At 57.2% G+C, this 10,985-nt stretch overlaps 2 protein-coding genes across 3 annotated transcripts in view; both read left to right on the forward strand.

Annotated features, from left to right (window-relative positions):
- The first annotated feature begins 1,191 nt into the window (after window positions 1-1,191).
- Window positions 1,192-7,270, forward strand: ARHGDIB (Rho GDP dissociation inhibitor (GDI) beta). Of its 2 annotated transcripts, none has more exons than XM_010569197.1 (6): window positions 1,192-1,391; window positions 3,122-3,311; window positions 3,883-3,966; window positions 4,790-4,866; window positions 5,486-5,549; window positions 6,478-7,270. In XM_010569197.1, the coding sequence occupies exons 2-6, from the start codon at window positions 3,134-3,136 to the stop codon at window positions 6,675-6,677; spliced, it is 603 nt and encodes a 200-aa protein (XP_010567499.1). In that variant the 5' UTR covers window positions 1,192-1,391; window positions 3,122-3,133; the 3' UTR covers window positions 6,678-7,270. The 2 variants fall into 2 exon arrangements, with proteins under 2 accessions (XP_010567499.1, XP_010567498.1); XM_010569196.1 differs by lacking the exon at window positions 1,192-1,391 and adding an exon at window positions 2,140-2,538.
- A 711-nt stretch (window positions 7,271-7,981) lies between these two features.
- The window catches only part of ERP27 (endoplasmic reticulum protein 27), a 17,834-nt gene continuing 14,830 nt past the window's right edge, over window positions 7,982-10,985 (forward strand). The window contains exons 1-2 of the mRNA XM_010569198.1: window positions 7,982-8,102; window positions 8,302-8,402. Coding sequence (XP_010567500.1) covers window positions 7,982-8,102; window positions 8,302-8,402 — 222 coding nt within the window. The remainder of the gene's footprint in view (window positions 8,103-8,301; window positions 8,403-10,985) is intronic.

Consider the following 10,985-nt stretch of genomic DNA (forward strand, 5'->3'; position numbering starts at 1 on the left):
TGTGTGCTTTGGGGAGTGATGCACAGAGCGAGGGCAAATAAAATGCTGCTCCTGTGACACCCCAGTTTGTGCCCTGTGGTGGCACGGGGGGGGGGGGTGGGGGGGGGCCCCCCTTCCAGCCTGACCGCTGCCCCCCCCTTCCCCTCCTGCTGCAGGCGGGAGGGCAGCCCCCCACCCCCGGCACGGGCAGAGCCGCTCGCCCCCCTCAGCAGGGCACGAGTCCTCCTTCGCCTCCTGCAGCCAGGTCTTTTTCTGGCGGGGGGGTCCCTAGCGCTGCCCCTGCCCCTCTCTTTGCTGCTTGGTGGGTGCTGCCAGGCCTCAGGGGCGCAGGTGATGCACAGCGGCGGGTCGGGGCTGCAGGGGACGGGAGAAACGTGGCGGGATATCACCCAGATTTCTCCTTGGATAGAGCATTTACGGGTTAATTTTCTCACTTTTCATGAGGCTCGCAGCCCCGTAGGGGGTCTCCATCTTAGCCCAGCCCTTGGCCTGGGCAGTGACACAGGAGCCCAGGGACCCCCACGGTTGGGCACCAAGATGCTCGCTGCAGGGAAGTGCTGGTGCCCGAGCCCGGTAGCACCTCTGAGCTTGCAGAAGGGACCAGTCGCAGAGCTGGAGCGAGCGGAGGCAGGGACAGCGGAGATGGGAGCTTTCCTCTTGGTCACCTGCTGCCTGGGAATGTGGGTCAGGTCCACAACCTGGGGAGAAGTGCCAGGACGGGGTCTGATCGGTGCCGTCCCGAGACACGTGTGAGCCAGGGGTTGTTCAGCCCAGACAGCCCGGCTGGTCCCGTTCCCCTCCGGCTCTTGCTGTTGGCACTGCAGGCTGCCTGTCCACCCCCGTGGGAGGTTTTCAGAGCCTAAAAGCATCCTCCCTCAAGCGAGCCACCCCCACAGGCTGGCAGGGAAAGCCTCTGCGGCATGTGTGATGCAAAGGGAAGGTCTGAGGGATGGGAAACAACCTGCTGGTCCAGCCCTGACTCTGCCTTTTCTCCACGTGTGGCCAGATATCTCTGTCTCCATCACCTGGGTCTCTCCCTCTCCTGTGATAAACCACAAAACCCCCGTGGAGGATGGGGGCAGGCAGACAGCTCTGCCCTGTGGTTGTAGCAGTGGCAGATGCAACCTAGTATCACGAGAGAGTTTGGGAAAGTGGAAATGACTCGGATCTACAGCTGGAGCCCAAGTGGAAGGCGAGACCTGGCGGTGGCTGCCATGGCTCATCACGTCCTCCTCCCGTGCTGAGCATGGGATGGCACTGAGGGGATCGCGAGGCTTTGTAGGGTGACCGCGCTGGGGCTGCAGAGCAGTGGGGCCTGAGCAATCCTTGCTTTCATGAGGGAGCTTCTGGCTTCCTTCCTCACGAGGACAAGCTCAAGGGCCTTTCCCAAGGTGCGTAAGTCCATAGCACTCCTAGGGCTGAGCGTGAACTCAGCCAAGGTTATTCAGCTGCTGGGACATGCTTCCTTTCCTGTTCATGCGAGTTGGGATTGCCTTTGATTTCCCAGCTGCCTGCTCTGCGCTAGTTCCTGACTCACCACAAAATGCCATTGCAAAGTGGTCTTGCATCAGAGCCGTTGTCCATTACCGCGCCCGACTGAGTCGTCTTGTTCCTGTGCTGCTCCGTCCTTCTCTGTCCCTCTGTCCCACGCCAATAGACCCCTCCTTGAATTTTTTCCATGGGTCTCACCCGTGCTGGGATTGCACTGGGAGGTCCGCGTATTATGCGTTGCTGCCTGATGACACTTGCTGATTCACCCTGAGCTGTTGCATATACTTTTTTTTTGTATTTCCTTTCTGTTTTAATGAATGAGAAAACTATCCTGGTAGCTCCCAATTTAACTTTTGGGAGCGGGGGCAAATGTTAAGGCCACAGCTGCAGAGAGGGTTAAAGGGCTTTCTGGGGAAATTGCAAATAAGCAGGCAAAAGGGGAATTTTCAGCAGGGACAGCCTCTGAGAAGGAGCTAATGTAAGGATAAGCTGAAGTGAACTGAATGATGTGTGTAGCTCGACGAAATCTCCTTGCTGCCAAATGGCAAGATGGCTCGGCCATTTACGACAACCATCGCGGCACCAGGGCACGGCTCCCTTTGCCAGCCGTTCTCTGAAGAGCGGGAAGGCGGCTAGGAGCGTGCGGCTGGCTCCGGGAGGCAGGCGGCTGACGAAGGGGGACCTGGCACAGCTCTGCTCACCTCTCCTGCCTTTGTCTCCTGTTCCCCATTCCCTGCCCTCTGCCTGGCTGCCCATCAGCTGGTCTCTCCCCGCTCTGGCTCCCATTTGGGATGCCACCCAAGGAGCTTCTCCTGCGTTCAGCGGCGCGTGTACCGGCCGTGCTGGCTGCGGGTTCCAGCCGTCCTGCCTCTCCTTTCCGAGAAGCGCCACTGATGCAGCGCAGGTACGGGGGGCTGTTCCGCAGCCAGGCTGGATGCGGTCACCATCACCATTCCTTCCTCAGCGGGAAGGGAGACCTGATGGGTGTGCGAAGTGAGCTGTTCCTGGGAGCAAGCACCGGGAACACCAGCAGATAGACTGTAGCAGGTGCGTTTCCTTGAGGGCTTCAATTAATTTGCTGGTATAAGGGAGTTGCTGTCAGGTATTCGATCTTTGTATGAAATGCTGCCTGACCGTGGCTTCTAACCTGTTACGAGAGGGTGAACGAAACCTCTGGCCTGGGCTTTATTCATGTCTGTGTGTGGCAGTGGCTCTTTGTGCAAGAGAGCTGGCAAGCGCTGAAACCTCGTACAGTGGCTTGTAATTGCAGGGTTGCCGGCCAGCAACCGTGCTGCAGAGTGGCTGTAAATCACTCCGGTCTCAGCCTCCGCTCCCGCACCTCCTCCCCGGGAGGGAAGAATGGTGTAGGTCTGCGTGTGCGCGTGGTGCCTGCAGGGAGAGGAGCGGGGGCAGAGGGGGATTGTGTTCGAGCCAGAATATCAGCACGGCAGTGTCGGGATCGCAGCCGATCGCCGTCGCCATTTGCCTGTAACGATCCTGCTGCGTTCGGCGCTGGGCGGGTGCCTGCCTGCCCACGGGGACCGAGCCACGCCGTGGCCAGAGCGAGTCCCCCCGGGGACGCGACCCCCCCTCCAGAGCAGTCTTGACTGTCCCCTCCTCTGTAACCCAGACCTAAGTGACCATGACTGAGAAGACCCAAGAACCTCATGTGGAGGAAGATGACGATGAGCTGGATGGGAAACTCAACTACAAACCTCCTCCCCAGAAAACACTGCAGGAGCTGCAAGAGTTGGACAAGGACGATGAAAGCCTCGCTAAGTACAAGAAGTCCCTGCTGGGAGATGGACCTGTGGTAGTAGGTAGGCTGGGGCATGCTGATAGGAAGGGACTGGGGGGATGCATCACGCCAGTGTGCTGTGGGCATGGGGCAAGGTGGCCTCAAAGGAGAGGGAGCTTTTTTCACCAGGCACATGCACTGCTTCTGCTGGAGGACTGGGGATGGGCAGGCAGAGAGGTGCACGTAAAGGAGGTGGGGAGGATGCTCTAAGCATTAGATGTGAGGTTACGAGGGGGTGCTGGCATCGAAAAGGGACTTGTGGTGGGACGTGTGTGGGCCTTGCAGGACTCCTGAGGGGTTAGAAACATGAGAGGTCTGGTCTATGCTGAAAGGGGGTCTTGCTGCTGAGAGTGATCTTAAGAGGGCAGTCTCCTGTAGTGGAAAGACCTCCTCTAGGTATTGGGGTGGAGGCTGGAGGGATCCGTGCTGAAGGACTAGGGTAGATGCATGGTCCTGTTGTGCCAAGAGAAGCTGGGTGTTCCGTGAAGCGCAGTTTCTGTGTGGGAAAGCAAGTCCATTTCTTCAGTGTCGTTCCCCTCCCCCTGCATTTAATTTTGCAAGCTGACAGCTTCCCCCGACTTTCCTACCTGCAGACCCAACAGCTCCCAATGTGGTGGTCACCCGACTCACCCTGGTATGCGACTCTGCTCCGGGACCGATCACTATGGACCTTACAGGTAGGCACGGACTCTGTCCTTGGGCATGAAGGGGAACAAGCGAAGGCCCTGGCACGCTTCCAGTTGGAAGGGAGTTTGTCCTTGGGATGCTACAGTGGGTTTTAGAGGAACTCTGAGGGCATCTTAGCCTTGTTTCTTATTTTAAGGTATATACGTGCGAAAAAGAAAAGGAGATGTAACAGAGGAAAATGTCAAGGGTCTCTTTCATCTAGACTGCTCTAGGAGCTCCTGGGTTTCTCCTGCCTTCTCTTGTTTCCTTTCAGTGAGACTTCATGAGCACAAGTGATGTGCATGTGCTCGGGTAACGGGCTGTTTTGAAATTCAGAATCAAGCAATACTGTAGTTCCGGCTCCTGGGGACGTGGGGAGAGAACCAGGCTTCACCTTATATGGGCTTTTCTGCAGAGAGGGGAAGCTGGGCCCAGAGGAGCGGCGAGGCTTCCTGTTCAACCGAAACACGCAGAGCCCGGGCAGGGGCTGTGCCACGCGCTCCGCTCCCCACACCAGGGCTGGGCATGGGTCGAAGCGTGCCCACGCTCCTGCAGGAGATGCCTAACGGCGAGTCTGTGCCTAAATATCTTTGTGTATATGTGCCCAGACCTGTGTGTGTTTAGGCGTTATCTTCACAGATGTGGACACGGACGCATACGTACGCCCAGGTGTTTCTGTGTGCGTGCTCTCGGTGCGATTGCTTATACGTACTCATTTTGCAGGTGTGCCGTCCGTCCAGGGGATGCTCACCTCCGACACCAACCCCAGCCCCCCGTGCGTGGTCTCTTCTCGCTGTGACACCTCTAGCTAACGGCTTGATCCTCTCCTTACAGGTGACCTTGAAGCACTCAAGAAAGAGATCTTTGTATTGAAGGAAGGAGTGGAATACAGAGTTAAGATCCACTTCAGAGTGAGTTGGTTTCCTTCCTGTTGCTTCTTATCAGTCAGTGAGGCCAGTCAGGGGCAGTCTGTCAGATAACTAGAGCCAGGTGGCATGCCTGCCCGAAAGCTGGGCCCTTGTAAGGGTGCCCTAGGTTCAGGTGACATTCTACCCAACAAGGGACTGGGTATTTCCAGGGAACTGCTTCTGCTTGCTCGCCCCTTGGAAGAAGCTGCTTTCTGTCCACTCACGATGGTGAACAACAGGTGGTTTGGAAGCCAGATGGGTAGCTTTGGCTGAGTTTGGCTTGGCTTTTTAGCCACCAGTGGGCTGGAGGGATGACTCTAGTCACCCATGTCTGGTTTTCAATGTGGGAATTATTAGCTGGGAACTACCTGCTTCACTTTTCTTTGCCCTCGTCAGCCCGTCAGCTTCAAAGTCAGGGAGAGGATGGGGAAGTGCAGGAGATGCACAGAGGATGTTGTAGGTCTCCCGGTGCCTATGGAGAAGTCACGTTAGGACCCCCCCCAATGTGTCCTGTGCTGAGCCTTTGAGAGCAGTGGTGGGTATATCTCTAAGGAGAAAGAAACCCAGCAGATATAGAACCAAATCCCTTCCCTTGACACTTCCGTCTGGTCACTTCTTGCAGGTAAACAGGGACATTGTGTCGGGACTGAAATATGTGCAGCACACTTACCGGACAGGGGTGAAGGGTGAGTAAGAGCCCCTCGTGCCCCGCACACCAGTGCTCCTGGCTCTGTGTTCCCTCTGCTCAGAGAAGTGTTCCAGCAGCTCTGGGCTGGCACAGGTCCCCCCCGCCGTGCCACCACGTAGGAGGTGAGACTTCTCGGCAGAGTGCGTTAGCCTGCACTCCGCATCGCCCAGGCCAAGAGTTTCCTGTTCCTGTGTGAACTCGGTACAAGCCAGCTCTGGTGTCTGTACGCTACACCACGTCTGCAGCACCAGAGTCCCCAGAGACACTGCTTAGACGGTGCTTGCCACAGATTTCCTCTCTGTACAGAGCTCTTCACCTCCCCTCCAGCCCCTGTAGAGTGGCTCAGCCTGTGTGGAGCTTCCCACCCCTGAAAGCTCTGCCAGATGCACTTGGTAAAATTCAGAGCTGCTCTCCGAAGCTCCCTACTGCGTGCAGAGCCCTGCGTTTGCCCGTGGCCTCCCCTGTTTGTGCAGTGCTGCCCTGCGTGGGCTAGGCAGAGGAAAGCCCCCTTTTGTGCGCACGCACATCCCACGTGCATTTTTGCTGCAACCACCTCTAAGGCTCCAGCGTTCTGTTCAGCACACGTAAGTAGTGTCTTCTCGCCAGAAAAAAGAAGTAGCAGGGATCAGGAGAGTTCTTGAGCCATGTGCTGGCTTCCACTCCCTTCCAGCAGCACATACTTGTGAGAGGGTACAGACTGAGTTGCCTCTCCATCTGCCTGTCCATCCATTTATCCTTCCAGCTGTCCTTGTGCTTCACTAACCCACTTTTTCCACTGATTCTGTTCCCCTTGCTGACAGGGACCGTCCCTTTCTCTCCCCACTATCTCCTTTCTGTCTGTGATCTGCGCTCATGCTCGTGGCTGCTTGTCTCCTTGATCGTTCCCCACCTGAGGGGCTCATCCCTTGTGGATTGTTTTCTCTTAGTGGACAAAGCCACGTTCATGGTTGGCAGCTACGGGCCACGGCCAGAGGAGTACGAGTTCCTGACGCCTGTCGAGGAGGCTCCTAAGGGCATGCTGGCTCGAGGCACCTATCACAACAAGTCCTTCTTCACGGATGATGACAAGCACGACCATCTCACCTGGGAGTGGAACCTGTCCATCAAGAAGGAATGGACGGAATGAGTTCACCCAGTTTGCCTTCCCCCTTCCCATCCCCTTGCCTCCTGCACCAGTCTCCAGGTGGGCCATGCCCACCACGCTGCTCCCTCCTGCCACCGCAGCCGGCTACGGCCCTGGCAGCCCTTCCCGCGGGCGCCGGGGCTCTGTGCCAGCCTCGGTCGATGCACAGGCCTGCAGGCGGCTTTTGCTGCTTCTTCTGATACACTGAAAATCACCCGCCCGTTCTCACCACCGCCCCATCATGACACATAGTGGGTTAAATTGGGAAGCATCTCCCTCCCTCTCTCCCAGTACTTCCTCCTGCAGCCTCCGTCTCTCCTGTACCAACTCCGGTCCCAGAAGTGCCTTTTCTAGGAAACAAGATCACCTGGCAGGGCGGACTGGTCCCTGGAAAATCCCTATCCGAGTTACACTTGCCATGTGCTCTGACTCATTGTAAATGGTTACTTACCTCCCGTGATGGTCTCCTGGTCTGTATCTGGTGCCCTACCCTGTTAAAATCCATCCTTGTGCAGGCAAAACTAGTCAGGGGGAATGCAGCTAGATGCTGTAACAAGACTTCAGTGTTTCAAGAATAAAATCAGTTTCTTCTTTTCCGTGTGAGTGTCACGTTCTTTTCTAGAGTATGTTTTTCAGTGATGTGTATGTGGAGAATGCATTATAGGAAGGCTCGAGAGCATGTTTCAGCAGGGCAATAGCCCTCTTCCATCAAAACATCAGCCTCGCTCTATAGGCAAATTATTTTAGAGCTGCTTCCTTCAGGGGTTTCATGAATCCTTCCTTGAATCCCAAAGTCTGGCCCGCGATGGGGGTAGACTCCAGGGGTAGACAGCCCCCACCTCTCATCCCGGGTGGCAACTGAATGAGCCCAGGGAGCTATAACGTGGCCCTCTCATTTTTAACGCTTACCACGGCAGCTCTTCCCTGTAGCCAGAGCCAAAGCTGAGAGCTGCGTGTCCCGGCGGCTGCCCGGCTGGGGGGTCAGCCTCTGGGGACGCAGCGCTTGGAGAAGTGCAGCGGCTCCTTCTGCGTGGAGGGATGTTCTTACCCAGCCGGGGTGCTGGGTCATGCGGATGCAGATGTCCAGTGCTGTGGGTGAGGACGCACTGGGCACCAGTGTCGGTGAGGGTCTCTGGGGCTGGTGCCCGCACAGCAGAGAGGGGTTCTCTCCCACCCGGGCGGTTCTCTAGGGAGCTGAAGGCTTCGCCCTGGGCCAGCTGCTCCCTTCCCACCGCCCCAGGAGTGGCCGTGGGCCCTCGCCAAGGCTGACGTGTCTCTTGCCGCGGAGAGGACGGGAGCGGGGTGGCATGGCGAGGAGAGGGCAAGCCAGAACCGTGGGCGCCTCCGTCTTCCCGTGCCTCTTCGTTATCCTGCTGGCCGGGGGGTCCCCAGCGGGTTGTGCTGGAGACGGCGGCTCCGCGTCCCACAGTAAGTGAGCTTTCCTCCTGGCTCGGGGAAAGGCTGGCTCTGCCGCGGGGAGTCCTCCTGAGCCAGGGTGTGCTGCACAAGCGTTGTGTCGAGCTTGCAGGAGACGTGTGTGGGTGAGCTTGTAAGGGGTGGGATGCTCGCGCGCTCTCTGAGCTGCTCTTTGTGCACCCTCTGCCCAACCCTGACCTCTCCTCTCCAGGCGCAGCTGGCACCGCAGAGAAGCCTATCCTACTGAACGACATCGTGGATGCCGAAGCCTTCGTCAGCGGTGCAGAGGTGGCGGTCATTGGATTCTTCCAGGTGTGTTGGCAGAACCTCCCCTCCGCCAGCTGTGAGCCCTGTCCCACCCTGACGAGAGCGTGGGGCTGGAAGTGGTGCAAACACCTTCCAAAGGCAGCTCCTGTCCCCAGAGGTGCAGGGGCTGTGACAGACCACAGAGAGAACACGGGGAATTTGGTCCGTGTGTGGAAAGGGAGACGGAGGAAGGTGAAGGAGGTTGTAGGAGCCCTGGAGCAGGAGAAAGGGAAATGCTGCAGGGGAAGCAAAACAGGAATGTGGGTGGCAGAGAAACAGCGTTGGTGAGGGATGAGTGGGAACGTCAGTTGTTTGCTTTAGTCAGCAAAGGCAGAGCAAGGCAGTGCCTGCGTGACGGGGCCGAGGAAGCCGTGTCTCGGAGCAGTGCTGGTGTCGGTCCTCTGAAGTCCAAGGGGGTTTGGGCTCAAGCTTCAGCCTCCCCCCAGGGAGGGTGGTGTAGGCATGGTCTCTCTATCTCGCTGCTTTGTTCCCCAGAGTTGATACCCTTGAGCTCTCTGCCTCTCTGTGTCTAAATTCAGTTGAATTCAAAGGTGAGTGATGGGTATGTGCCCCTTGCCCCCAAAATGGCATGAATATTTTTCCTTAGGAAACAAGATAAAAATATTTATTGAGTAGGAGCACCATAAAACAGAGGGCTCTTTGACAGGATCCTCATTACTTTTAAGGCCCCCAAGTTACACCTTTTTCCCCCTCTTTGAGCTCTCCCCTGGGCTTCTGCTGCCCACACGCTGCCTCGTGGCTTCTGCCAGAGAAGACTTCAGCCTTTGAAAAACAACTCCTTTCTGCAAGCTCCTTCCTCTTTCTGCCCGATGCCTGGGGCCGGAGGGCAGCCTAGGGAGGTCCCCATGCCCTTGGTATAGGGCAAGGGCATCTCGCAGCCCACCGCAGAGCAAGGACCGACGGTGGGGCAGCAGGAGCTGCGTGAGCGCTGGAGGCTGATGCCCCCGGAGCCGTGCTAAGCCCCCATCACAGAGCACCAGCTGCTCCGCCTGCGTTGGGAGCTCCCGCAGCGTTGCTTTTGCAGAGCTACAGTCCTGCACACCAGCGAGGCAATCTGCACACGCAGAACGAAAGTGTTGAGACACCTCCTTCCCCCTGAGCAGCCAGCTGGGCTTGTGGCAGCTCCGTACTGGGGGCACAGAGCCTCCCGACCAGCTACGGCGGGGACGGCGGCTTCTTGCTGGGCGAAGCGGCGTGGGGGGGGGCACGACCGCCGGTGTCTTGGGCCATCGCAGCCTTCCTCCCGCTGCAGGGTTTCATCCATCGGGGTCAGGCGGGAGGCTGCTGCCATGCGGCCGCGGCTGCCAGGAGCACGAGGCGGCAGCCAGCGTCGCGTCCGGCATTCAACGCCTGAAGCACGGCAGGGCTGCGTTTAAAGGGTAGAGAAAGACGTATGTGTGCCATGAGGGCTTGTCGTGGCCCTCTGCCCGAGAGTATATTCATCCAAATAATGTCCATGTTCTCTCTTCGCCCTAAATTATGCCTCTGCTGCGGCCTTTCAATTCACCACGGTACGCGGCTCGGCAAGTTCCCCGTGGAATGAGCGCGGCCTCCCTGGCTGGGAGCAGCGTGCCATGATGGAAAAACAGCACGCTGCTCCAGAAACCCTGCGTGTCTGCGAGAAAGGGTCATGCTTGGCCTGATTAAACCCCAGTTTTCCCAGGAATGCTCCAAAACTCAGTGAGGTTATTCCCACCCCAGGCTTTAGCACTCTCTCCAGAGCCATGTGGATGCGCTGGCATTTCCAAAACAGGTCACGAAGGGTTGTTTTTCTTTTGAATGAAGAAAGAATTTTGTTTTCCATTCTCTCTGGGCTCGCAAACAGCTGAGCTGAAGGTTGAAACTAGAAAGAAAAACAAACCGATTTCCAAGCGGAGACTGTGTCTCGAGAATTTAAATCCAAAAAGTAGAAGTATCAAAAATATATCACTCAAAAGAAAAGTCAGGAATGGGACTAGCAAGGGAGGCTTTAATATGGGCTAAGGCTGTAGCTAACGCTCTCACCGCAAGAAGGAGAATGGACCTCAAGTCACGGAGAAATTGCACATTTCTGTCCTTCCATGTGTCTGCATTAGCTACTTTTTAAAGGATATGTCCGAGGCACCTTTTTAAAAGGAACCAGGGCGCTGCGAATGCAAGGTCTTCAACAATCGTAACCCCCTGACTCTAGAATCACCGTTACCTTGAAAACTGTATTTTTTAATGTATTTATTTTACACAGACACACGTGTGTGTGCATTTGGGCGTGCTCCATCCAGGTTCTGGGTGTCCCCCCCCCCTTTCTGAGAGCTCTGGGCCTTCGCATCCCCCCGGCCACAGCCACCTGCTCGCCGCGGCTTCGACACCGACAGCCCGCTTGGCACCGCCGCCTGCTCACTTACCCTATATATATTTTATTTTTTTTGGGGGGGGCGGTTAGGAGGGGGATCTCTGCAGCATCCCAGCCCCGCAGGCAAGGTGACAACGGGAGAAAAAGCCGCTTCCCCCGGCCCCCCGCCGCCCTGTCCCGCTTTATGCCTGCATCCCTCCCCCCAGTCCCCCTCCCGTCCCGCCCCCCTCCCCCCCCCC

Source organism: Haliaeetus leucocephalus, unplaced genomic scaffold (assembly GCF_000737465.1).
Source record: "Haliaeetus leucocephalus isolate CR32 unplaced genomic scaffold, Haliaeetus_leucocephalus-4.0 Scaffold264, whole genome shotgun sequence".
Classification (NCBI taxonomy): domain Eukaryota; kingdom Metazoa; phylum Chordata; class Aves; order Accipitriformes; family Accipitridae; genus Haliaeetus; species Haliaeetus leucocephalus.